Here is a 26,836-nt window from a genome sequence, read left to right on the forward strand (position 1 = left end):
TCCTGCCAGCAGGGCAACCCTTTCTGTGCTCCGAACCTAGGTGAATGGGTCTTTAACCCTTTCTTGTCTTCCACCCATTCCTGCCACCCCCCAAATCATCAAAGGCCCAGCTCTGTGAGGCAAGTGGCATTATTCACAGGGGTGGGGCTGAGTGCGCTGAGGGGAAGTGGCCTCGCCTCTGGCTCAGACCTTGGTCAGCTAAGAGTGGGACCAGCACCTGAAGCTTCTGGATCCAGCAGGGCAGGACCACAGGGACGGGGTGTCTCGGCATCAGCCTCGCCTCCAGGGACCCTCCGTGGGGTGCCAGTTACCTGCAGCCTCCATCCCGCCATTCCGCAGGGACAAAGCCAGGTTGGTGATGGCCCAGAGGCAGATCAAGGAAGCAAGACCGGTGAGGGAAAGGGGCCCGACCTGGATCCGGTGGGGATGCTGCTGAGGCTCTGGGGCCGTTGTCTGTCCCCACCTCACAGGCATTGAGGCTTCCTCAGCATCTTAGGTCCTTGAAAACCCAAGGCTGGGGCTCTTAGCAGCCCAGCCTCCCGCCTTGTGAGGCTTTCTAAGGGTCATCTGGTCCCTCCCCACCTGCACCAGGACAACACCATAGCCAGTGTGGGTGAGTGACTCTGGGGTATGGAGCAGTCTGAAGGGTGTGTGGGGGGCCTGAGGGGGCCAGTTGCCAGGGCTGGAGCAGAGCAGGGAGGAAGGGCTGCGATTCCCGTATACAGGTTCCAGTCCTTGCTGTGTGACCTTAGATAAGTCACTTGGCTTCTCTGGGCCTCAGTTTTCTGAAACGGTGATTAGGAGTGGATGAAGGTGATACTATCAATATGCACTTTACCAGGAAGGTAATAAAAGGGCAAAGCTTTGAGGTAGATAGACCATCACAAATGCCATTCCTTGGGCTATGGTAATGATAGCAATGTTGTTATTTTGGCTATTGATATGATTTAAATCTAATATATATTGGTGTCAGTAATGATAATCATAAATGGTTTCCGTTTCCAGTGAGGAAAAGGGCTGAACACACTCACTTCCTCTGTGTTGTCCTCGTCCTTGCCCACGTTGTGTGTGTGTGTGTGTGTGTGTGTGTGTGTGTGTGAGAGAGAGAGAGAGAAGGGCTGGGGTTCAGGAGTGTGATAATCCCCCCACTTCCATTGTTCATGACTGTGCAGAAGGTGTGCTAACATGGAGAGGGGATTTGGGGGTCAGTCCAGCATGGCACTGCTCTCTGCCACCAGCTCAGGGATGCCCAGGCCTCGCTGGTGCCCACTGGGCCCTCCCCCATCCCCAGATCCCCTGCCCCAGGTCCCTGGGCTGGTCTTCTGCCTACTGGACATCAAGGCTGAGCTAAGAGCTTTAGGTAGTTTATCCTCAGGACTGGCCTGTGACGTGGGGTATAATTATCCCCACTTACAGATTTAAATACCAAGGCTTGGAACAGCAAATCAGTCTTCCCAGCAAATATCAGGGCTGGCAGGCCAGTCTGAACACTGCAGCCCCTAGAAGGACCCACCAGGCCCCTCGGTACCCGGATGGCCCTGAAAGGTTGATTCGTCTCTACCCCGTTCGCTGCCTTCTGGACCACCGGCCCTTCTCCCGCTACTGCCCATTCCCGCCACTGGGGCTCTGACTCCTCAACAAGCCGCTCACTGAGTTAGGGTTGGAGGAAGCTTCATGGGAGCCCTCTGTTCAGGGTGAGGGCTGGGGCCGGAGCTTCAGCCTTTCAGTCTGAAGGAGCTGGAGCCCTGACAACGGACAATAGATGGGAGGAGGAGTCTCAGATAGGCTCTAGGGGTGTCCCTGGTGGGTCAGTGGCTGAGACTCTGTCTTGCAAGGCAGGAAACGTGGGTTCAGTTCCTGGTCAGAGAACTAATATCCCACATGCCTTGGGGCGACTAAGCCCATGTGCCACGACTAAGACTCTACGCAGCCAAATAAGTAAATATTAAAAATAAATAAATAAACTCTAGACCAAGTCATGAAGCCCTCTGTGACTGTGCTCACACACACACACACACACACACACACACACTCACTCATGTGCACACCTCCCTCCTCTGGAAAACCTGGAAACCCCGAGGCAAAGACAAATGAGCAAAACCACAGAGACACATGAGCACACGGAAGCACACAAATAAATACAAGCTTCACAGGACTTTCTGTCCATTACACCCCATCCTTGCATGGATCCACATCAGGATCCTCAGCTGCACCACATCAGGATCCTCAGCTGCATTACATATACCCACACACACGTGGGTGCACACGGGCACACATGGGCACACGTGTACACACAGGCAGACAGCCATGAGTGGTATAGTTAGAGGCTGAGCAGGAGGGGGCAAAGAGGCCCATCTGTCCCCCATCCCACCTCAAGTCCTGCCAACTGAGCCCCTGTTCTGACCTCGGGAGCCCCTGAATCACCATTGTGCTGAGTTAGCATCTAGCTCAGTGAATGGGTCTGGGACTGCCATGGAAAGAGCCAGAGTTTGGGGTTTGAATCCCACAGCACTGACATTTCTGCACTCGGAAGCTTGGTGCTGTGCAATGCTCAGTCATGTCTGACTCTTTGCGACCCTATGGACTGTAGCCCACCAGGCTCCTCTGTCAGTGGGATTCTCCAGGCAAGAATACTGGAGTGGGTAGCCATTTCCTCCTCCAGGGGGATCTCCCCAATCCAGGGATTGAACGCAGGTCTCCTGCATCGCAGGCAGTTTTTTTACGGTGTAAGCCACAAGGGGAATCCCGAAGCTTAGAGAAATGACTTAAACCTGCCCGAGCCCTGGTTTCCTTACCTGTCAGACACAGCCGTGACACCGTTTTCCTGGGTTTGCTGGGCCCGCTATGTAGAAAGTGCTAGATACATGCCCTGAGACAGCAGCTGACCAAGTGCAGCACTGTGAATGGTCCAGACTAAATATCCTGGCTTATGCAGTTCTCAGCAGGTCATTGCCTCCCACCCCGAACCTCGGTTGCCACATCTGTAAAATGGGGCTTGTATATCCTCCTGTCCTCCTGCCCTTGAAGGGGTGGCAGAAAGGATACAGGGGAGGGATCCTGAACTACCCTTAACTTTCTGAGACCTTGGGAACATCAGAAAACCTTTCTGATACTCAGTATCTTCACCTGTGAAGGATAAAACCCCTCACCTGCCTACCTCACAGGAGTGGGGAAAGCTTTTGGTAAAGTTCAGACGGTGGCAAAATGAGGGCAGGCTGGTGGGTCTGCGACTGCCCCTCCATAAAAGATGCTCAGCTCCTTGGGCACCTCAACAGCTCAGACTTCTCCAGGAGTCCTTCCCCACCCTTGGCTAGGGGACAGTTCCACAGCCGCTGGCTGGATTGTCAACGCCCCCTGCTGGTTTGATGAGGGTGGGCACTGTTTCTTTGTCACATAAGGGTCAGAAAAGCAGGACTGCTCACTAGAACTGCCTTGGACTCAGCCACTGAGCCACGGGGCCACAGGTGCAGGGGGCGCCCCGTGGGCCCGTTTCAGACCCCATGCTTAGCTGTGATCATTACTAACTGGCGCGCGCTAAATACTGGGCAGCATGTTAAGTGCTTTCCGTGCCTAGTCATTACCCCCTCCCAATGACCTGTGCGGGTAACACTTTCATAATATAAGATCTATTTTACAAATGAGGGAACAGACTCAGAGAGGCTGGGTAGCTTGCCTAAGGCAACATCTGGAGAGGGGAAAAGCCAGTGTTGCCGCCCAGATCCTGCTGCCTTCTGGAGTACGACCACCTCCCGAGCAACCCAGGCTGGTCTCAGAGAAGGTTACACAGACACACGCTGGGAGGACGGAGTATGGTGCCTCCCGGGACTGTCTAACCTGGGGACAGGAGGCAGCTGGCAAAACAAGAGGCATCAGGCGACCTAGTGTTACTTAACCCATTTGGCTGCTCTGTGATCTTTGGCTAGCCCCCTTGCCCTGTGGCCTCAGTTACTTCATCTGTGAAAAGAAAAGTTTGTTGGGTCTTCCCTGGTAGTCCAGGGGTGAAGACCCTGTGCTTCCAATGCAGGGGGCCCAGGTTTGATCCCTGGTCAGGGAACTAAGATCCTGCAAGCTACAGAGCAGGCAAAAAAAAAAAAAAAAAAAGTGCCACATACCCTGAGGCCCTTCCTGCCTCTGATTTATCCCACCACCGCCACCTACTGCAACTTTGCAATCTCATTTATGATGTAAAGTCACAGCAGTCTAACCAAAGCTTCTTATTATTTCTTTAAAAATTTATTTATTTATGTATTTATTTTTGGCTGCACTGGGTCTTTGTCCCTGCAAGGGCTTTTCTCTAGTTGTGATGAGCGGGGGCCACTCTTCGTTGCGGTGCTGGATTTCTCATTGCGGTGGCTTCTCTTGTTGCTGAGCACGAGCTTTTGCGTGTGTGGGCTCAGGAGTTGTGGTTCCCAGGCTTCAGAACACAGGCTCAGTAGTCGTGGCACACGGGCTTAGTTGCTCTGAGGCATGTGGGATCTTCCTGACCCAGGGATGGAACCCATGTCTCCAGCATTGGCAGGTGACTTCTTCACCACTGAGCCACCACGGAAACCCTAAGGTTTCGTAAACTGGGGTCCCTGGACCTCTGCCGGCTACAGGAGCTGCCTGGAATCAGGAGGAAAGTTGTGTGTGAGTGTAAACGTGTTCAATATGCATTTTTCCAGGGCAAGTGTCCATTCTGGCACCAGATTCGAATCCCCCAAAGCTAAGAATCATTGATTAGTTTAGCATTTTAGAATTTCCCTAACCTAGATCTAAATTTTAAGGGGAATGAGTAGCGAAGGGTGAATCCCTACTGTATAAAACCCCCCTTCACTGTGTTTAAAGTCCCCTTAGGCCTCCTGGAGCCACACCAACTGCTGCACCGCAGGCTTCCACCCGTGGGGACCCCAGCCCCCACTGCTTCCGGTTAGTCTAGTCTCCACGCCGAAGCTCGGGTCTGTTCCGTCTCGTCTTCTGGCTTTCTCACCCCTATGTCCGTCCCTGGACCGGCGGCGCCAGGAGGCGGGTCTTTGGTGAGGTAGGTGCAGTGACCAGGACCGCCAGTAGGGGTCGCGAGGTGGCGGAACGCCGAGGAGCACCCGAGGGCGGCATCTCGCGTCTCTGCATCTTAATTGGTCCCCTTGGCAACCAAGGTGGGGGTGGGGATGGGGGTGATGGGGGGTGAGGAAGGCCTGGCAGCAATCAGGAGGCCTGGGTCTCCTCGGTAGGCCTCAGGTTTCCCATCTGTAAAGTGGAGGGAGGTGGCCTAGAACCTCTAGACGCTTGCTAGGCAATCTTGTGGCTCTGATGTCCTATAAACCTTTCTGATGATCCTGGAGGGAGGAGGCTGTCTTGAACTGCCCTTGGCAGCAGCACTGGGCCCAGCAACCTTAGAGAAAGAAACAAAATGCCTCCAGGGCCCTTTCCCAGACTTGACTGAGAAAACAGAGCCCATTGTCCTGCAGCTTCAGGGCAAGCCTTACCCCTGGGAGAAAGGACATCCTAAATAGGACTGCCCCACGAGTTTCCTGGGGATGATGAGGGAAATGGAGACCCCACTGGAGGCTGGGGTGGGCTGGGTCTAAAGATCCTCCTCACTCAGCTGTTGGGGGGCTCTCTGAACCCCCTCTCTCCATCAGCTCTAAATCCTAGGTCCAGAGAGAGCAAGATGAACACTTGGGATGAGGGAGGCTCTGCAGAGATGTGTGGGGGCTGCCCTACCATCTATCCCAGGACCCCCTCCCCTCCAAGGAAGAGGACCAAGTCCTCATAGATACAAAAAGTCCTTCTTCCGCCTCCACCCTCTTGCTCTCTTCACCCACCCGTGTCCCACCCCCACATGAGTAAAACAAGACACAGTCAAAAACGCAGAATGTTTTCTACAAAAATTATAATGAGCCTGCCGGAGGGGCACTTCATACAGTGGTGGGAATTGGGGAACCTGCCCCACCCCAGCACTGGGAGGACCGGGGGGACGCTGAAGCCATCTGTGGACAGGGAACTGGAGAGGAAGGCAGCTCCCAGCACTCCGGGAAAGTTGCATCGGCACATAAGGGTGGCCGCAGGCCCAGAGACCAGGCAGAAAGACTGAGGTGGGCTCAGGGCAGCCAAGCCTTCAGTGTAGGAACAGGGGCCTTCTCCATTACACTCCCATCTTGGAGCATGTGTATGCCTGGGGGCCATCCTCAAACACAGACACACCGCAGCGAGGCCTGTGGTGTTCTGTGGGGGTTCTCTCTCCCCTGCCCCAGCCAAGGGGCCCCAGGAAGGAGCAGCTGGGGGCTGTGGCAATGCCCCCCCCCAGTAGGAGCCGCGTCCCAAGCTGAAGATCAGAGATGGGGGGACCATTGTCGACAGAGAGCAAGGACGCATCCTCATGGGGGTATATGTGCCCCCTGTGTGTGGGCTTTAGTGACTCTCCCACACTCAGGACCTGGTCTGAGGACCCTCCGAGGCTGGCCTTTCCACCGACCTCACCAGCATGACAGGTCAGGGACTCTAGCTAAGCTCTCCCTCACCTGCTACCCATGCAGAACCAGAGAGGCCCCCAGTGGCTTCCAGAGCTTGAGCGACATCCACCAACCAACCTCCTGACACAGAGCCCTGGGAGTCTGGGGACAATCAGAGCTTAGACTCTCCACATCCCCAGGCTCCCAGGGTCCACCTTGCAGGCCTTGCCCACACTTGGCTGGACACCTGGCTACAACCAGTCTCTGCCCTCCTGGGCCTGGGGGACTCTGAACCAGTTGGCAGATGCCTTTGCCCAGTGCAGAGCATCCCCGCCGGGCCATAATACTGCAGCCAGTTGCTCTAGCACCTTGGATCTATGGCCCTGACCCTCTGGGGTCTTAGGCAGGGGGTAACAGGTTGGGTAACCAGGCTGCACATCCAAGGATAGAGTGAGTGGAGAAGGTCAGGGTGGGGAGGGCCAAGTCAGGCTGGACCCCGCACCGGGCTATGCCAGAAGGGCACCAGTCACCCCACCCCAGCCCAGCCTGGCGCTCCAACCCCCCACCCCCAGCATGGCCGGTAGAAGGACAGGGGCTAGCCATGCTCAGTGACAGGCAGGGGACTAAGCTCAGGCATTTGGCTGAAGAGTCTAGCTGGAAACCGCCTCCCTGAGGTGTATGTGGGGAGGGGAGGCAGCCCAAACCCTTCCTTCACAAAAAGGTAGCAGGTGAGTCTGCAGACTGAGCAAGATGACAGGACCCTCGGAGGAGGGGTGAGGATGGACCATGGTCCCCGAGATAGGTGCCCCCACCCCCCCACACACACTTCCATGCGGCTCTAAAGGGCACTGGGGCTGGCCTTCCACAAATGCACATGTCTTTTAAAGCCACTCAAATAGATGTGGCTTAGGGACCCTGAAACCCCTCAGAATTGATGTTCTGGGTCACTGTCTTGGCCTTCCAGGTGCCTGCAGGCCATACCCTCCACTGCAGAGTGTGGACAGGAGTTCAAGAGAGATGACCCGCACGGTCCTTGCTCCGGGGAAGGGGCCGGGGAGCTGCAGGGCTGGCAACTGTGAGGACCTCGTGGTCCCCCTGTGGGTTGTGGCAACTTGCAACTCATTTTGGTCTGGGGAGAGGAGCCCCCTGTTACCTGTGGAGAAACAGACAGAAACAGACCTGAGCTAAGAATCTTTGGAGGCACTATTTTAAGCCAAGACCAACTATTTTGCCGACTTACCTTCCCTGGGCAGGCTGATGGTCAGGGATGCAAAGAGTGGCCTCAGGGTGCCCTCCCATCCCCTAAACTCTAAACCAGACGCCTTTCCCCACCCCGCCACCCCCGCACAGCTGTGCAGCGTAAAGGCCAGAGAGACCAAAAGGGGGCGGCAGTGTTTGCTGGGCTTGTGGGACATCACGACGGAGAGTCAGGGCCAGGCGGGCCAACGATGCTGCCAGTGAGACGATGCCGCCAGTGAGACGGAGGCCCTCGGCTCCCTTGTGGCTTTTTGAAGGTGACAACTCCGCCCTCAAGGCTGCTGTTGGCCCTGATGGGAGTATTTGCTCATGTTCCTGGTTTCAGTGTTCAGGGACCAGCAGGTAAAATATCTGCCTTGAGGGTTTGGGCATCTGGAGAGGTGACTGACTGCCACAGCCTCTACCCCATGGGAGTCACCCTGTCCCTAGGCTCTAGAGCCACAGGGATCAAGCCCGGCTCTCCACTCAGCAGCAAAAGGACCTCCAGCGAGCTACTCTAATCCTCCGAACCTCCACTTGCTCACCTGTCAGATGGGGATGACACAGCCCCTTCACGTGAGAGCTGGGGAGGATTAACTGAGAGAACTTGCACAAGGGCATCTCTAGTACCCAGGAGATGGCAGCGCTCAAAACAGCCTGGCTGTGATTGCCACTGTGTCATCCGTAGGAAGACACCCATTTTCCTCCATTTTGACATCTTCAAAATTGAGATGCATTTGACATCAGCAATGTAAACTGGCAGCTTCTTTGTCAGAATTGGGGGTAAATAAGTGGTTTCCCTGATGGCTCAGTTGGTAAAGAATCTGCCTGCAATGCAGGAGACCAGAGTTTGATCCTTAGGTCGGGAAGATCCTCTGGAGAAGGAAATGGCAACCCACTCCAGTATTCTTGCCTGGGAAATCCCAAGGACAGAGGAGCCTGGTGGGCTACAGTCCAAGGGGTCGCAAGAGTCGGACACAACTTAGCGACTCAACTTCAACTTCTTCAAGTGGAAAGTGTTAGTTGCTCAGTCGCGTGGGACTCTTTGGGATCCCAGGGACTATAGTCTGCCGGGTTCCTCTGTCCATGGAATTCTCCAGGCAAGAATACTGGAGTGGGTGGCCATGCCCTTCTCCAGGGGATCCTCCCCTCCAAGGGATTGAACCCAGGTCTCCTGCATTGCAGGCAGATTCTTTACCATCTGAGCCACCAGGGAAGCCCCGGTAAATAAGTGGGGCCTCTTGTAATTGATACCACCTGGTTATTACCTACCCCCCCTCCTCCCCAAACGGCAGATCCACCCACCCCAGGGGGTTACACACAAGCCCTCTCTTCCCATCCCTGCCGAGGCGCTGTGCACTCACAGCTCGGTGTCCTCCAGGGCCGGCGGGCGCTCCAGCGCCTGCCTCCGCCTCCGCACGGCGCCCAGGATCTTCTTGCGGGGCCCCAGGGGCACGCTGATGCTGCGGAGGTCGAGGTCCGAGCAGAGCATGAGCGCCTCCAGGTCTATCTTCTCCTGCCGCAGGAGGGAGGTGAAGTCCTCCATGTGTAGGGAGGCCAGGAACGTTTCCAGCGGGCTGGTCTCGGGCTCCAGGTCCTCATCCAGGCCCAAGTCCAGCTCGTCCCAGGGCAGCTCCTCCCCGCAGCTGCGGTCCTGCAGGCTGTTGGCACTGCCCAGGCTGTCGTCGTCGAGGCTGGGGGAGCTCTGCAGCCGCCCCCGCGGCGGGCCCGCGCCGTCTAGTGCCGCGTCCTCGCGGCCCAGGCCGTGCAGCCCGCTGCTCAGGTAGTTCCTGCGGAACACCATGGTGCCCAGGCCGGGGCGGGTAAACAGGGAGTCGTGGCCGGAGTCGGTGCTGACCTCCGAGTGCGCAGGCTCGGCCGCCAGCGTGGCACGGGAGACGCTGTCCTCGTCGGAGAGGAACATGTCCCGGAGCGGGGCGCGGCCCCACTCCTTGGGGTTGGCGTAGGTGCCCTGGCGCACGAACATCACGTCGCTGCCCAGCTGCAGGCCAGAGAGCGAGCGCACGCTTTTGCGTCCATCCTCGGAGATCTTGAAGGTGCCCTCACCGCCCTGCTTGCGCCGCTCCAGCTTCCGCTGGATCTTGGTCTTGCCCGCCTTGGCGGTGCCGTGCAGGGTGGCCTGCGAGTACGGCAGGTGGCCGGCGAGCGCCAGATGCTGCAGCCGGCCGCTCAGGGTGCTGGACGTGAGGCTGGAGAAGCTGAGCGAGTCGGAGCGCTCGGCCAGCTCGCGCCGGTAGCGCCGCTCCATGCGCTCGTGGTGCTTGCGCTGCAGCTTGGCGCACTCGCGGATGCGCCGCTCCGCCTCACGGAAGGCCTTGTCCTTCAGCTTGCCCACCAGCTTGGGGCTGAGGCCGCTCTGCTTGGCCGCGATGGAGTCCAGGTAGCGCACGCACTCCATGTGGCCCTTCATGGCGGCCATGTCCAGCGGCGTGTGGTAGTCGTTGTCCAGGCACCAGATGTTGGCCCCGAAGGACACCAGGAAGGAGAGGCAGTGCAGGTGGCCATTGGAGGCCGCCAAGTGCAGGGGCGTGTTGCCCCAGATGTCGCACTTGTCCGGGTCACCCCTGCGGGACGACACGCGGGGAGGGGTGAGGAGCCATCGCAAACTCAGGCCGACAGTCGGCAGACAGCAGCTGCAGGCGGGGGAGGCGGCCGGCCTGGTTGAGCTCCCCCCGAGGCACCCCAGAGGGACTCCACGGCCTGAGATGACTTCTCCGACTCCAGGACACCCGAGACCCGCAGCCCGGAGCCACTCCAGGCGCCTAGAGTGAGCCAGGGGTTCAAGGTGGCCCAGGCTCGCAGAGGGTGGGGCGACGGAGAAGGCGGGGCCAGGGCCGGGCCTTCCCCCAAGAGCACCGCGGGCTGGGAATCTCGGGGGATAAATATTTGATGCCCAGAGAGAAAGGAGTGAATTATTCATGGTGCCCAGCGGGGAGCTGGCCCAGAGAGGTGGTGGGCCAGGGCCGAGTGCGGGTCTCTCTGCAGGCGTGGGGAAAGCGGCTGCCAGTACAGGAGTGGTGTACTAGTGGGGTGTGCTGGGCTTGAGCCCCCGGAAGTGGGTGATTGGGTGCCTGTGTGTCCCCAGGACCGGCCACGTCTGCAGGGAGCAGGGCCAGGCCTGGCAAGCCCGCGTGTGAGAGCAGGTGTTGGGTCTTGGCCTGGGCCAGGAGGGGAGCGTGGGGGCAGCCAGGACCGGAGGGGAGGGGGCAGGCATCCTGCCACCTGGGCCCAGCTGCCGTCCAGTCCTGGGGCCACCGCATCTTCACGAGCCCCAGGAGGCAGGCTGGCTTGGGCCTGTCAGGGGGACCCACGCAGCCCCTCCATGCCAGACTGTTTCCCCTCCTCCATGCTCGCCCCTCCCTCAAGGGCCTAGCTCAGGCTCTCTGCCCCAAGCTAATGAGGAGGCCACCCCGCAGGGCTGGAGGAAGAATCGCTTCATTGTGTGACCCTCCTCCTCCTACCCGGCAGCCCCCTCCTCATTGCCACTGCTGGTCTTCAGGTCCTGCATGTGGGAATGAGTTGCTGGGCAACAGGCCCACACCCCATCAAGCACCAGCCCTTGCCCTCCGGAGGAGCTGGAGGGCTTTGTGCACTCAGGGGGCCCCCTTTGTCCCCTCTTCCCATGAATTTCTCCAAGGGGCAAGCAGGATCACTGTACCCTCTTGGCGTGGACAGGGGCCAGTCCTGGCCTCTTGGAACGTGGCTCAGCTCCTAGTCTTGGGGGCTGCTGTCATCTGCTGCTGGGGCCTGGGGAGCAGCCGTGGAGGGAGGGCAAAGGGGGGGCTCCCCGCTCACCCCATGCTCCAACCGCACGCCAGGGCCTGGCACCAAGCCAGCTGGGCCCCTTTGCCTGCACCATGATTTCCCAGGCCCTGAGATGTTCATGTTAACCCTCCAGGGGCATCTCTGGCCTCCCTTTGCCCCATCCAGGCCGCCCTGGTGTCCGGGTCAACCTGGCTTCTCTTTATTAAACCACTGGGGCTGGCAAGTGGTTCACAGGGTCGGGCAGCCCCAGGGAGCCCAAGTAAATAGCCCTGGGCACCGCATCCCTCAACTGCTACTTCCAAACCCCTTCCCTGGCCCTGACACTTGGATGCAATGCCCACTCGTGTCCCCCCACCCCCCTGCCCCCGCACAACTCCAAAGGGAGGGTGAGGGAGCCCGTGTGGGGGAGGGGGACAGAGGGAGCTAGTTAATGGGGTGGCTGAACCGAGTGGCATTTGGTCCTGCGGGCAGTGCCCATAAATCCCGAGAGTGAGCAGGGAGCGAGCCGTGTGAGAACAGTGTGTGGGGGCTGTGGGCGCTGGTGGGGAAGACTCCTTGGGCCCCCGGCTGGGGGGTGGGGGTGGGCAGTGGGGAGGGGCTCCTTTGGCAGCCCCACTTGTGAGGTTTCTGCTCCTTCTCCCCCACCCTCTCATGCCCTTTGCTCTGGCGTCCTGGCACTACCCACCCAGGTGGCCCCTCCCACTTTCTCCTCACTCTGAAGCCCCCTCCCCCACCCCAGGCCCCCTCCTCTCTCAGTCCCACATCCAGGTCACAAATGTCACAGGCCTCGGCTTGTCTGCACCTCCCACAACTGCCAGTCTCCCAGGTCCCACCTTAGGGCCTTGTCCTAGGGAAGAAGGTGACTCAGACGAGGTGGGGGGAATATGCCATAGAATTGGACGGGAGGTGATCTTAGGGGCTCCAGATGGGCCCTGAGGCTCTTGCCCTCCCCTAAGGGGCCTGGGCGGCAGGCACTCACCCTCGGCTCACAATGAGGCGCAGCGACTCCAGGTTGCCGTGGTAAGCAGCCCAGAGGGTGGGGGTCATGCCATCCTCGTCGGGGGCGTTCAGCTCCTTCCTGGTGGCCTCCTTGAGGAGTTCCAGGTAGCCGTCCCGAGCCGCTCGGTGGTACTGGTCGTTCATGGCGCCTGACTTGGACGGGGCGGGCGGGGGACACGGGGACGTGCCCCCCGCGGGGGAGGGAGGCGGGGTTAGAGCTGAGGCATGGGGCTAGGGGAGGGGGCCGGGCAGGGGCCAGGGCCGCCAGCCCCTGCCGCCGCAGACCAAGGACGGAGCGCTCCAGAGCCGCCGCTACTCCGACATCTGAGCCGCGCACCCGGCGTGGAGGGTGCGGGGAAGACCGCCCGCCGCCAGGAAGGCCGCCCCGCGCTGCCTCTGGGTCCTAAACTCCCTGCTGCCGAGTGCACGGAGATGACCCTGCCCCTGAGCCCACAGGACCGGCCCCTCTGCCAGAGGGTCACCCCAGCGTCCCGCCCCGGGAGGCCCAGTCTGGGGGCAGTTCGAGGTCTGTCCTCAAGAGAGCCCAGGCGCGGCGGCCCCCGATGTCGCTACCCGTCGAGGGAACGGGCCAAGGACTGGGGAGGGATGTCTGAGGGCTGTCCTGACCCTCCGCCCCCTGGACAGAGGGTCCAAGAAGGTTAGGAGGACCGACCGCCAGACGGTCAGCGATCCGCACTCAGCTGTCCAGGCCGCCCCCTGCCCGCTCTGTCCAGTAGAGGGCGCTGGAAGACTGGCCAGGGACTTGATACCGAAGTGCGCCCTCGCAGCATCCGCCGGAGCAGGGATGCGGGAAGCGCTAGAGGAAGACCGGACTTGGAGTCCTGCTGAGGGTGCCAGGGGAGGGGGGGGGAGTGGGGGGGAGAGGGGGGAGGGGAAGGGGCATTAGGGTCCCGATCTTGGGGAGGCAATAGAGGAGCACGAAGGTAAGGGCCGCCGGGGCAGGGGGCGCGTCGGGGTGCCCGCGAGCCCTTGGGGCGTCTGTTGAGCGTCGGCTTTCGGGGCTCTGGGTGTCGGGATCGCGGGACGCCAGGGAGCGGTGGGCGCCGGGGGCGGGGTGTCCTCTGGGTGCCGCACTGCGGGGCCGCGCCCGAGCCGGGCTGCGCCGAGGTGACAGGGCGGCGGGGGAGGGGGCGCCTCTTAACAGGTAAATATAAATCTCACCTTATCTGGCTCCCGCACGCTCTTCCCTAAATTCAGCCCGGAAAAAAGATGGATCATGTGAGTGAGACTGAGAGGTTTATGGAGCTGAGCTCCCGCGGCTGTAAATCACCCTGCCCTCCCCGGTATAAAACGCCCGTCCAGCCCGGCGTCAGAGAGAGGACGCGCTCGTCGCCCCCTGACCCCCAGCTCAGCGCGGGCTCCCGGCCCAGTCAGGTGGGTGCCCCTGGGGGCTAGCCAGCCGACGCACCTGGGGGGTGGGGGACCTTGGACGGGGTCCGACGGGGCCGCAGCCGCCTCTCCTTCCCTCCCCTTCGAGCGCGAGACCCGCAGGGTCGGCTTCTCTCTCCCGCTTCCGCGCGCGCATCCTTCACCACCCGCAGCCCCCACCCTCTGCGCAGGCGAGGAGCTCCCCCAACCCCGGTCCCCAAATATAGGGATAAGATGCAGCAGGGAGAGCCCTCGAGGCTGACCTGGGTCCTGTCTGCTCCCCACCACAGTGACCCCTCCAACCTCCTCCAGTGGCCCTGCCATGTCCACGGAGCTGCCCTCGGACCCCAAGGAGAGCCCGCCGGCACCGCGGCCGGTGCCTCGCGAGGTCTGGAAGAAGGGCGGCCGCCTGCTGTCGGTGCTGCTGGCGGTGAACGTGCTGCTGCTCGCCTGCACGCTCATCAGCGGCGGCGCCTTCAACAAGGTGGCGGTGTACGACACCGACGTGTTCGCGCTGCTCACCACCATGCTGCTGCTGGCCATGGTCTGGATCCTCTTCTACCTCCTGGGCACCGCGCGCTGCCCCGACGGCGTCCCCTACCGGGACGCGCACGCAGGCCCCATCTGGCTCCGAGGTGCGGGGGCGGGGTGGGGGGGGGGGCGGCGGGGCGGGCCAGGGTGGGAGCGGGAGACTGGGGAGCTCTCGCAGGAACCTCTGGGGGCCCTTGGAGGTAGACTGTTGAGAAGTGTGCCTCCCCGCGCCGCCCCCCTCTCCAGCACTGCCCAGGACTAGACGTGCCTGAGGATGAGGTGGGCTGCGGTTGGGGGAGAAGAGGAAGGGAGAGTCCTGGAAAAGGGATGCGGAGAGGGCTGGAAAGGAACTTCACTGCCCTGTCTAAAGATTGAAAGAAGGTGATCACGGAAGAGACTTTGATGGAGAGCGCAGAACAGATTATTGTTGCAGTTGAAAGAGCCTATCTAGGGCCCTTTCTCTTATCCATGCAGACACAGAGGTGGGGGCTCAATCGGACATCCATCCATCCACTCAGTCAATCACATACTCATCCTTCCACCCACTCATTCATCATCGACCTGTCCACCTAGCTATCCATCCATCCATCCATCCATCCTCTCACCTACCCCATTCATCCATGGATCCACCCCGTCATCCCATTACTTAGCCATCCGTCCTCAAATCTACAATCCCTCTCTCCTGCCTCTCTGATCCACCCCCACCCCTCATTCCCAGGCGGGCTGGTGCTGTTTGGGATCTGCACTCTCGTCATGGATGTCTTCAAGACCGGCTACTACTCCAGTTTCTTTGAGTGCCAGTCAGCCATCAAGATCCTGTACCCTCTCACCCAGGCTGTGTTTGTCATTGTCCAGGTGGGTGGGAGGAGTGTCCTTGAGTGTGGTGGCAAGGAGCCAAGGCCTGGGGTCAGGAGGTCTGAGGTCCACTCCTCTTTTACACTGAGCAATTAATTAAGGCGGGGATAGGACGGTAGTGAAGATCACGAGTCCATAAATCTGGAAGCGCCTGGTAATGAAGTAATATCCAAATGTGAGTGTCTGCTTCAGGGCCCTGCGATTTCATTTCAACCTAAGTGGTGCCGGTAGTTAACACCTAGGAGGCATCACCTGAGGCTGCTGCTCTGTCGCTAGAACTGCCCTGCCCTCCTTGGCGGCTCATAGAGGACATAGGTCTCAGCTCAGGGTCCTGCCGTGGGCATGGCCAGTTTGGCCTCAGCCATGTCCCCTGTATTCTGAATTTGTTCAGAAAATAGGGTATCCTGTACATGGGATTCTTCAAACAAATTCAAGTTTTTATTTGTTGCATAAATAAGCCCTGGAGAGATCTGACCGAGCTGAGGCAGGGCTGGTTTGAGCACAGACCTCAGCCCAGAATGACCACATGCATGGTTCCCTCTCTTGAAGCATCGTCCACGCTGCCCAGGCTTCCACACTTTAACACACTTATGACCTTGGCATTTATATAGTTTTAATTTTACATTTTATGACTTTAAAGAACACTCAGGCAAAATGGAAAATAAAGCTACCCCAACATCAATAACCCTGGAGAAGGAAATGGCAACTCACGCCAGTATTCTTGCTTGGGAAAGCCCATGGACAGAGGAGCCTGGCAGGCTACAGTCTATGGGGTCACAAAGAGTCGGACATGGCTTGGCAACTAAACAGCAACAACACTGATAAACACCAGAGCAAGGATTTGTGGGCATCAAGGTGACGGGGAGGACCTGCAGGGCGACAGGATGAGGATGGGGTGGAGGGATGCTGCCTAAAGTGGAGTGGAGAAGCCCCGAGATTCTTTTTACCTGGAACAAGACCTAACCTGAGGCTGACCCTGCACCCAGGAATAAATAACTGGGCTCAAAACTCCACTCTCTCCACCCTGCGAAGGAACAGAAAACAGAGACAGAGAATTTACTGGTGACATTTTGCAAACTTTTAAAGACCAGAGAAGTATTTGGTACTGATTGCCCCACAGAATAGAAAGAGAGAAACCTTGCATCTCACACTGTAAAGCTGAAATAAAAGTGATCATGCAGTCGGAGAGTTCCTGAAGCAGGGCGGACATAGTGCCAGGCGTGGGCCTGGCTGCTCCCAGGGTGAGCCCACCTGCCGAGTAGATGACACCACCACTCTCTCTCAACACAGACTTACTTTCTCTGGGTCTCCGCCAAAGACTGTGTTCACACCCACCTGGATCTGACTCGGTGAGTGCCTGCTCCACGCCCGTGGTCCAGTGCCCATGCCCATGTGCTCAGCTCACCTGGCATGAGATGGGCACTTCCCAGCCTGGGGCATGGGTCCTCTTTCTGCCCCCAGATGGGTCTTCAGTCGAGGCCCTCTCGCTTTGTAAGCCCGGCTTCCACCAGCCTGTGCTGTGGGGCTGGGGGGTACTCAGTAGGATGATGTGTGTCATGGACAAATGTCCTCTCCCTTAGAGGAGGAAGCAGAGTGGCCCTTGGACACCCCCAGCTCTCTCAGGAGGCATCTCAGCCAGGCTGTCTTCCCTCCAAACTCATCTTCTCTGCTCACATGGGGGCTTGCCTGCTTTCTTGCTTCTCAGCACCATCTCCCAGGATAGCCCCAGCTCTCCACCTTGCTGGGGACCCAACATGAGCCAAAGACTCTCAGTAACTTCTGCTCTCCATTCCCAAACAGGTGTGGTCTCATGTTCACACTCACCACCAACCTGGCCATCTGGATGGCAGCCGTGGTGGATGAATCCGTGCACCAGTCTCACTCCCACAGCAGTTCTCACAGCAACACCAGCCATACCCGCCTTGCTCTGGACCGTGAGTGCCCACTCCGGATTAACCCTGGCCCCTTGGTGGCCAGGCCTTGGGCTGGGTGCTCTGTGGACCTGTAGAGGGCATGGAGGCACAGGAGGAGGCTAGAGGCCCCCTCCTGCTCCAGGCTATGCCTCTGAAGAAGTCTAGATGTGGGTGACCCAGGAGGAAGAGTATGGGGAGATCTTTTTTTCTTTTTTTTAAAACCTTTTCTTTTGTATTGGGGTAAAACCAATTAGGGCTTCCCAGGGGGTCCAGTGGGTAAAGAATCCACCTGCCAATGCAGAAGATGCAGGAGACTTGGGATCGATCCCCAGGTTGGGAAGATCCCCTGGAGGAGGGCATGGCAACCCACTCCAGTACTCTTGCCAGGGGAGTCCCATGGACAGAGGAGCCTGGGCTACAGTCCCTAGGGTCGCAAAGAATCTGACACAGCTGAAGCCACTGAGCACACACGCACACAGCCGATTAACAGACTATGCTGTGGCAGTTTCAGGTGGACAGCAAAGGGACGCAGCCATGCATAGACGTGTATCCATTCTCCTCCAAACTCTCCTCCCATCCAGGCCAAAAGGGACATCTTTTCATCCTGGATGGTACAGCCTTGGTCCCACTGTCCAGGTCTCCATGCCACCAGAGGAGTGATTCGGGCTCCAGAGACAAAGGGCACAGCTGAGCAAGCTGGAGAGAGCAGATGGGAGGCAGGGCGGCTCAGTGGTGGAAGCGCAGAATCAGAACAGAGTGTCTGGCAAGGAGGAGAAGGCAGAAATAATAACCGTAATGATGATGGTGACCATTCATGGAGCGCTATACGTCAGGCGCTGTGCTAAGTGTCTTAAACACCATCTTGCTTAACCCTTGCAACCTCCCTATGAGATGGGTACTATTAGTATTCCCATTTTACAGATGCAGAGACTAAGGCATAGAGAGGTTAAGTAGCTTGCCCAAGGTCACAGAGCTTGACAACGGAGAACTAGCATTAAGACCCATCTTTGCTTTGATTCATCAGAAGGATCCCCTGGAGACAGAAATGGCCACCCACTCCAGTATTCTTGCCTGGAGAATCCCCTGGACAGGAGACTGAGGGGCTACGGTCAATAGGGTTGGATGCGACTGAATACACAGTATGCTATGGTGAAGAACAGGCCCACAGTCCCCCAGTCCTGGTTCTCTGGACTTCTTTAGGGCTCCCCACTGCCAGGATCAGACTAGATGACCAAACCTGCTCGGACCTGGAGTCACACGCACACCCTGCATGGCAGGGTCCCGGAGTGGAAAATGTGGATCCAGGAGATCCCAGGCCAGCAGGGCAGACAGGGGCTGCCCTCCACATACAGAGGGCTCCTGCGGATGGTTGAAACCAGCCCGGGGAGGTGGATGACCTAAAATGCTGGGACTGCAGGGGTACAGAGAGGCGCCCGGCGAGGTACCTGCCTCGGGGGTGAGAGTCACAGCATTTGCATCAACTCCACCATCACAAGCCACTTGCCCTCAGTGAGCCTCGGTTCCTTTCTCTGCAAAACCAGCTGAGATAGTTCTGGGGATCAAAAGAGATGTCTGCCAAGGCCCGAGGTATCCTACACAGCAGAGTACACTCTGGATGTGGAACAAGATTCCCATCAGTACGGTACAAACAGAAGTGACAGAAGGTCCTGGTCAAGACCTGGGCACAGCAGGTGCTTTCTGGCTGAGGCAGATGCTGGAGAGAGAGGCGAGGAAGCTTCGAGTTTAGGGGTTGCCAAGGGGGCCACCTTCTGTTAGGACCAGAGCCTTGCCTGTCTTGAGCAAGTCATGACTGGTGGGGAAGGTTTGGGAGTGTGTTTCTGCAGGAATGGGATGGGATGAAGCAGGCAGTTCTGCAGTTGAGATTTTTGTTTTAACTTTATTTACTTATATATTTATTTACTTTTATTTTGCCTGCGCTGGGTCTGTTCCAGCACACAGGCTTTCGCTAGCTGCAGCTCACCAGGGCTTCTTACGGCAGCACACAGGCTCTAGAGCACACGGGTTCTCTAGCTGTGGCCCTCTGGACTTAGCTGCCTCGCAGCATGTGAGATCTTAATTCTCCGACCAGGGATTGGACCTGCATTGGAAGGCAGCTTCTTCACCGCTAGAGCATCAGGAAAGTCCCCCAGATTTTTTGTTGTTGTTGATTGAGCCCTGGATATTGTTCAGGGACGTGCCCCACGGTCTCTGGCACACAGTGGGTGCTCAGTAAGTACTTGTGGCATGAATGAACGTGCCAGGCCCTGTGTAGGTATTTGGGGTACGGTGGTGGCAGCTCAAAAGCCTGCCCTTCCAAAGGTCACGGTCCGAGGGTGAGGCTCTTCCGATGGGGCGCCTCCGGGAAGGCAGGAGGGCAGTGCCGCCGCATGCCATCTCTCCACAGTGGAGCGTGCAAGCAGCGCGGTCGGGGGAGACTGCTCCTGCAACACGGCGCTCTGCCAGATCTTCCAGCAGGGCTACTTCTACCTGTACCCCTTCAACATCGAGTACAGCCTCTTCGCCTCCACCATGCTCTACGTCATGTGGAAGAATGTGGGCAGGCTGCTCGCCTCCTCCACCCCCGGCCACAGCCACGCCCCGTCCCCCGTCAGCCTCTTCCGGGAGACCTTCTTCGCTGGCCCGGTCCTGGGCCTGATGCTCTTCGTGGTGGGGCTGGCCGTGTTCATCATCTACGAGGTGCAAGTGAGCGGGGAGCAGGGCCGCACCCAGCAGGCCCTGGTCACCTACTACAGCTTCAACATCGTCTGTCTAGGGCTCATGACCTTGGTCAGCCTGAGTGGCTCGGTCATCTACCGCTTCGACCGCCGGGCCATGGACCAGCACAAAAACCCTACGCGCACTCTGGATGTGGCCCTGCTGATGGGCGCCGCCCTGGGCCAGTATGCCATCTCCTACTACTCCATCGTGGCTGTGGTGGCGGGCACCCCCAGGGACCTGCTGGCGGGGCTCAACCTAGCCCACGCTCTGCTCATGATTGCCCAGCACACCTTCCAGAACGTCTTCATCATTGAGAGCCTCCACCGGGGCCCCCCTGGCGCTGAGCCTCACGACACGCCCCCCAAGGAGCCCTGCCATGGCCTGACCTTTGCCAACCTGGATGCCCTCCACGCCTTGCCCGCCTGCCCACCCACCCCCAGGCTGGTTGGCCCCAGCCCAGCAGGACCTCAGGAGGCTGCGAGCGTCATAGTGGCCCCCAGAAGCCACTGGAGACGCCGGTGCTTGAAGGACATTTCCCTGTTTCTCCTGCTCTGCAACATCATCGTGAGTACCCAGGCGGGGACGGGGGTGGGCTCTGGGGAGGAGAAAGCCAAGGGAAAATGCTCTTTTTATGGTTTCTTCACCTGGCCTTCTCTGTCTTGCTCCCATCTCCTTGGAAGCATCCTATGCCTCTCGAGGAAAGAAGCAGGCTCAGGGAAGGTTGAGAGCTGCCCCGGGGCAGACAGCATCTCAGGGCATACAGAGAGAATGAGATGGCAGCATTCTGGCCTCGAGGCTGCGGATAGAGCTGGTAGGGTCCCAGGGAATGCTGACATGGGGCTGGGAGGAGGTGAGAGGGAGCTGGGGCGGGGTGGGGGGGGGGCCTCGCTCCCAGATGGGAGGTGTGACTGCTCCTGGGAACTTGTGACCAGCCTACTTCTTAGAATAATCAGAGCAGCAACAGGAAGTGGCAGGGACCAGTGTACGTGTGAGTGGTCTGTCAGCAGAGTGCAGTGGCGGGCTGGCCGGGAGAGGAGCACCCACAGCAGCCACCCCCTCCCCAGCGAGTCCGCAAAGCCCCTTTCTTATTTTTTTATTTTATTTATTTAAATTTTTTTTTTTTTTTTTTGGCTGCACTGGCTCAGCATGTGGGATCTTCATTCCCCAGCCAGGGATCAAATCCACACCCGCTTCCTTGGAGGGCAGAGTCTTAACCACTGGACCTCCAGGGAGGTGCCAACCTCTTTCTAAGAGAAAGAGAAAGTGTTAGTCACTTAGTCATGTCCAACTCCTGTGATCTGCCAGGCTGTCCATGGGATTCTCCAGGCAAGAATACTGGAGTGGGTTGCCATGCCTTCCTCCAGAGGATCTTCCCAACCCAGGGATCGAACGCCGGTCTCCTGCACTGCAGACAGATTCTTTACCATCTGAGCCAAAAGAAAACTCCTCTGTATATAGTCAGGCTTCACCCAATATAAATATGCATTCTGTAGGAGAACACGCTTCCTGAAGGTGCATCCTCATAGAAAAATACTCCTAATGTATAGCTCCAACCCAATAGAGAAAGGCCCCAGCATAGAAAGAACCCCTGGAAGGGAAATCTCTAACAGAGAAACATGTTCCCCTGTGAATACATCCCAAACAGAGGGCACACCTCAGTGAAGTGTTGCTCAATATAAAGATAGTCCTTTTAGCTGTAACCTCTAACAGAAAAATACCTCTAATATAGAAAACAGCCTTAAATAGATGGGAATACGGGTATACCCCAATATAGAACACATCTCCAGAGGGATTGCATTCCAGTGGGGGTCTACATGAAAACTGAGGTGCATTCTTGGCAAAGTCCCCACTTTGAATATTGCCCCTCCTACTGGTAACCTAGGGCTTTTCAGGTGGTGCAGTGGTGAAGAATCTGCCTACCAATGCAGGAGATGCAGGAGGTTCGATCCCTGGTTTGGGAAGACCCCCTGGACCAGGAAATGGCAACCCAGTCCAGTATCTTGCCTGGGAAGTCCCATGGACAGAGGAGCCTGGCGGGCTACAGTCCATGGGGGGTCGCAAAGAGTTGGACATGACTGAGCATGCACATAAGCACAAATAACTTATTTTGTTTTTAAAAAAGAGTAGTCATCAATCTCTGACGTAACAGTAGAAGCAGTAAGGACCGAAACCCCCTCCAGCCCTGGCCACTCCCTCACTTTCTCCCGAGGCCGAGCCTACAGGTTAAGAGTCACTTGGGAGGCTGCTTTTGCTCCAGGTATCTGAGTCTGGATCAGCGCTTAGAGTGTCATCTCCAACTCCATTTTATAAGACAGAGGCAGGCTCGGATTTGGGCTGTGATGTGCCTACGGATGTGATTGGAGAGGGTCCAGCCTAGCTCAGAAGCTTTTTCTCTTTGCCTCACGCCCCATGCCTGAACCGTCTGGGTTCACAGCAAGAGATGAAGCAGGATTCCAGCTTCAACCTCCTCCCACACCTGGGAAGGGAGTGGGGAGTGGAGGGTGAAACTGGAGAGCGGAGCTCATAGAGAGCTGGGGTGGGGAAGCCTTCTGGCAGGATCCTGGCCCCCCTGCCTGGGGCCTGTCTGCTTCTACCACCCTCACCCACTGGCATCTCTCCAGGAGAGAGCTTCTGGTTTAACCATTTATTCCAAATTCTCATGTCACCTACTGAAACCTCTCCTCCTCTCTCCCCATCCCACAAGTGGACCATCCTGAGGGTGGAGCCTCAGCCTGGGGGTGGGCAAGCTCAGTTGGGCACATTTACTGAGTTCCCTCATGAGTGCCAGGCTCTGCCCAAGGGGCTGCAGCCCCCCGCTCAGCAACACCCAGCCCTCGATAGCCACAAAACCAGAGGGCTGGGACCCCCATCCTGCCCCCCGCCCACAGAGTGACCCGCAGCCCCCTGCCCAGGCCAGGTCCTGACCCTCCTCTCTCCCCACAGCTGTGGATCATGCCTGCCTTTGGGGCCCGCCCTCACTTCAGCAACACCGTGGAGGTGGACTTCTACGGCTACTCCCTCTGGGCAGCCATCGTCAACATCTGCCTGCCTTTCGGCATCTTCTACCGCATGCACGCTGTCTCCAGCCTGCTGGAGGTCTACGTGATGTCCTGAAGCCCCGCTCGGGACCTCGAGGGGAGGAGCTCGGCTCGTGCACCCACCCAGAGACCCCCAGGAATGAACCCCAGGCTGGCAGTCACTGTGCCTCGTACTCTCCATTCCCGTCCCCACACTGGCCCCAGAGTGGCATTTTCACAAGAGTTATTTTTCCAGGATGAGTTTTTAGATCACTATCAGGACATGCACACTCACCCCAGCATGAGCCTGGGGGTGGGGCCGCTGGGGGAGGAGGAACCCTTGCTGCACCCCTTTCTAGGACCAGACAAGGTCTGGAAGCAGCCTTGGCTTTGGTTCCACCCCTACCCCAGCCCCGTGTCCTGGCCAATGCTGCCGCTTGGAGCTGGAAACAATAAACCTGATGCTGCCCTAGGCCACCTGGCTCCCCACTTCTTGTCTCAGCGCTCACCTCTAAGATGATTGCAGGAGGGGGGTCTTGGGGTCAAAGCCGCAAGGACCCCTGGAGATGTTGAGGTCTCAGGCTTCTCTGTGGGCAAGCCAAGTCTGAGTTACAGACTAGTACCTGGGTGGCTGGGAGCAGCTGGGTGGAGTCCCCAGGCTTCCACCTCTCTCTTCTCTTTATCCTCAAGTGACATAGACATTTTTTTAATGTGTTCCATGACACGTGAAAGGTTGGGAAGGACTGACTAATCCAACTACCATTTTACAAAGAAGAAACCTGAGGCCCAGAAGTATAGTGACTTGCCCACAGTCCCACAGCAAAAGGAAGCCAGCACTTTTCTACTAAGAATAATAATTTTCAAACTTTTCTTTCAAGCATCAGAGCATTTGTTTCTCCCTCAAATAAAACATTTCAGGAACTCACGTTTATAACACACGCTGATATCACCCAGTTTATAACCTGGCTGTCCTAGCTTAACAGGGGTTGGGTGGCACAGCCCACCCCATCAGGGCCTCCCCTCACCCACCACCTGCCCCTCCTGCGGTCCCTGAGGCTCCTCTCCAAAGCCCTCTGGCTTCTACTCTACGAAAGATATAGAGATGGGGGTGACTGTGAAGTGGGGACACCCGGGTGGGGCAGAGGACATGCAATCTCATTGTTCTCCCAGCCCTTCAACCCTCTCTGGAAGCCCCCCTATAAAATGATTTGATCCCAAAAAGGAGGGAGGGGGAGATAGAGAAGGAGAGACTGAAAAAGTCAGATGGTGCAAAGAGAGATGGCAAAGGAGGCGCCAGCAGTTAGCGGAGTCAGGAGAAGGGGGAGAGGTTGGGATGGGGCCTGGGGTGGGAGGAGACGGCATTTAGAGGGGAGAGTGGGAGCAACAGGGTCGGACGCACAGGGGACTTTGTAGAAAAACCTGCCAGGACTCCGCCAGAAGAACTCGATGGGCAGGACGCCAGGCTCCAGGGAGAGCTGAGGAGGGCCAGAGGGGGCGCCCCCTGCCCTGTCGGAACCAGGTCTTTTCCACCCCAAGTTCACGTTCGACTTAGGGGGCGAGAGGGTGTGGCAAGGCTGGTGCTAGGTGGGGTACAGGGAGGTGAGGGGCGGGGAGCGACCCCAGATCTATGGAGGACGGCTCATTCCCTGCTGGGCCACCAGAGGAAAGTGTGGCCTGAACCCCGCAAGGCCTCTACTTTGGCCTAAAGACATTGCACCCCACCCCACCCCTGCGCCGCGCGTCTGCACCGCCTCCGGCCCCGCCCTCCGGTCCAGCCGCCTCGCTATTGGCTGAACCGTCCGGGGAGCCACCGGCGGGGTAATTAATGAAGGATTAACGAGAGCCCCAAAGTCAACAGAAAAATCAATGAGCCGCGGAGCCCGAGAGGCCGCAGCTGCGCAGTCCCGCGGGGGCAGGGCGTCGGGGGCCTTGGTCCCCGCGCGGGGGCCTCATCTGGACAGACGGGAGCCAGCCGGCGGCAATGCCTGCCCAGGCCTCAGGTAAGGCTCCCCCGCGGCGCCGTTAGGGCCCGGAGCGCCCTCGGACCCCTGGAGGAGCATTCCAGGCGAGCCCACCCTCGACACACACCTACTGCGCTCCCAAAGTGAGGTTCAGAGACCGGCGGCTGCAAGGACTGGGGCGGGAAGGAAGCCAATCCCTGGGGACCTGAACTCCAGCCGCTCTCTGATCGCGACCCCAACCTCGGCTCCGCGCCCCATCTCCTTTTCGCTGGCTGGGGGCGCACAGAGCTCGCCTTGCCATAGCCGCGTCCGAGCGCGCACAGCCGAAGCCGGGAGGAAGAGAAACGCCCGGACGGCTGAGGTTGCCCGCACGCCCAGTCCAAGGCAGACGTGTGGCGGCTGTCCGAGGCCTCGCAGTCCCTCCAGTGGCTCGGAAAGAAATGCCGAAGCTCCCCCCGCCGGTGCTCAGCAGCCTCTTTCGGAACCGGCCGGGCGCCGCGCGCCGACGGCTCCGCAGCTTTCATCACTGCCTCTAATCAAGACCCACAAACCAGTTTGGTGTCTGGGCCCTCCCTCGGACTGGCGTCGGGCCGAAGGGCGTGTCAGAGGGTGGTGGATTTCTCTTTGTCAGTCCGGGCGCCCCCACCCACTTCCCGCGACCCCAGCTTGCCCACCCCGGCACCCTCTCCCGGGGGAAGGACCCACTCCGCCACTTTGAGGGCTCCCTCTAGCTGCTGATGCAGGGTTGGCCCCTGGGGATGGGGGCGGGGTAGATAGTCAAGGCGAGGACCCTAGAGGATAGGACTTCCTCCTCCAGCGTCCTGTCTAGGTCTACAGTCCAATCAAAACTGCCACCTCCAAATTCACCAATAACCCTGACCCTTGGGGCTCCTCTCAGACCGGACAGAACAGGGAGGAAGTGCGTAAATAGCCTAACACTCAGATCATTCTGTGTGCCAGGCATGGCTCTATAGGTATTTGCATGTGTTAAATCGTTTACTTTTGAGAGAACTCCATCAGGTAGGTTTCATGCATTAATTCCTTCGTTTACTCATTCAAGAAATCTTTATTGAACATCTACTATGTAGCAGGTACTATTTCATAATTGTGTGTGTGTGCAGATGAGGAAACCGAAGCGCAGAGATTCTAGGGAGCTTGTCCAAGAATCACCCTGGTAGTAAGTTCCGGATTCTGGCGGTCCTCCAGCCTTGGTGCAGATTCTGGGAAGGCGAGATGGGGCAGTCAGGTTTGGGAGGAAAGGAGCAAGGAGGTGTCCCTGTGAGCTTCAGGCTTGCTCAACCTGGGCGGGGGAGTCTTGGGGGAAAAGATAAAGATCTTCTGGAAAGTCAAGGGTTTGATGCCTAAGGGTCTCTGTCCACGGCTCTGGTGCTGAAAGTTCCCAAGAAAATGCCAGAGGCAGTCAGCAAACATTGGTTCAATGTCCTACCTGTGACAAATTTAGGGGTAGGGTGGGGTCTGAGATAAGCAGGACCTGGCCTCTGCCCACCAGGCACACCCAGAGCAGTACACACCCACTCTTGATAGACGCTTGGGCAAAGGGAGAAGTCTTCCCAGGAGAGGTGTTTAAGCTGGATGGTGACAGTGGGCAAGACTGGGGGAGGACAGCACAAGAGATGGAAGGAACAGCAGGCTGGAGGAGTGATGGTGGGGGAGACGGCAAGAGAAACGGGGAGTCCTCTGGCTGGGCCTGTGGTGGGCATATGCCTGGAGTGTGATAAGAGGGCTGGACAAGGAGGAGGGTGAATTGGAGCAGGAATGACAAGAAGGACTGGGAAAAGGATACAAAATCACTGGTGGGATCTTTAAAAGAGTACCAAGTTTTGTTATTCTATTTGCCCCAGAAGAGGACCTTAGGAGGTATAAATATTGGGCACGTTGCACAGGGGAGAATAGGGGCCTGAAGCGGCTGCATTTCATTTTATTATTTTTATTTTGACTGTGCGGGCTCCTCGTTATGGTGTATGGGGGCTTCTCTAGTT

At 58.1% G+C, this 26,836-nt stretch overlaps 2 protein-coding genes and 1 non-coding gene across 4 annotated transcripts; 2 read left to right on the forward strand and 1 right to left on the reverse strand.

Moving 5' to 3' along the window:
• Window positions 1-3,981: 3,981 nt before the first annotated feature.
• Window positions 3,982-4,054, forward strand: TRNAG-UCC (transfer RNA glycine (anticodon UCC)). The gene has a single exon. It is a non-coding gene; the product is annotated as a tRNA-Gly (tRNA).
• Window positions 4,055-4,257: 203 nt separating this feature from the next.
• USH1G (USH1 protein network component sans) lies at window positions 4,258-12,596 on the reverse strand. Of its 2 annotated transcripts, none has more exons than XR_008714011.1 (2): window positions 12,433-12,508; window positions 4,258-4,605 (listed from the first exon to the last, which is right to left on the reverse strand). XR_008714011.1 is itself a non-coding variant. In XM_055579809.1 (2 exons), exons 1-2 carry the CDS (start codon window positions 12,594-12,596, stop codon window positions 9,028-9,030), a joined length of 1,389 nt encoding a protein of 462 aa, XP_055435784.1. The 2 variants fall into 2 exon arrangements, 1 of the variants encoding a protein (XP_055435784.1); XM_055579809.1 differs by lacking the exon at window positions 4,258-4,605 and adding an exon at window positions 9,028-10,252 and having other exon boundaries at window positions 12,433-12,596.
• Window positions 12,597-14,163: 1,567 nt separating this feature from the next.
• Window positions 14,164-23,023, forward strand: OTOP2 (otopetrin 2). Its single transcript, XM_055579810.1, has 6 exons — window positions 14,164-14,476; window positions 15,091-15,227; window positions 16,518-16,576; window positions 17,028-17,161; window positions 19,545-20,422; window positions 22,802-23,023. Exons 1-6 carry the CDS (start codon window positions 14,164-14,166, stop codon window positions 22,970-22,972), a joined length of 1,692 nt encoding a protein of 563 aa, XP_055435785.1. The 3' UTR covers window positions 22,973-23,023.
• Window positions 23,024-26,836: the final 3,813 nt, after the last annotated feature.

Source organism: Bubalus kerabau, chromosome 4 (genome assembly GCF_029407905.1).
Source record: "Bubalus kerabau isolate K-KA32 ecotype Philippines breed swamp buffalo chromosome 4, PCC_UOA_SB_1v2, whole genome shotgun sequence".
In the NCBI taxonomy this organism is placed as follows: Eukaryota; Metazoa; Chordata; class Mammalia; order Artiodactyla; family Bovidae; genus Bubalus; species Bubalus kerabau.

Excerpts from the sequence above, each read along its gene's own strand:
- USH1G (XM_055579809.1), bottom strand. The coding sequence starts at position 12,596 with ATGAACGACCAGTACCACCGAGCGGCTCGGGACGGCTACCTGGAACTC. Across the intron at positions 10,253-12,432 it reads CGCCTCATTGTGAGCCGAGG|GGGTGACCCGGACAAGTGCG; the intron begins GTGAGTGCCTGC and ends GTCGTCCCGCAG.
- OTOP2 (XM_055579810.1), top strand. The coding sequence starts at position 14,164 with ATGTCCACGGAGCTGCCCTCGGACCCCAAGGAGAGCCCGCCGGCACCG. Across the intron at positions 17,162-19,544 it reads TACCCGCCTTGCTCTGGACC|TGGAGCGTGCAAGCAGCGCG; the intron begins GTGAGTGCCCAC and ends ATCTCTCCACAG. Across the intron at positions 20,423-22,801 it reads TCCTGCTCTGCAACATCATC|CTGTGGATCATGCCTGCCTT; the intron begins GTGAGTACCCAG and ends CTCTCCCCACAG.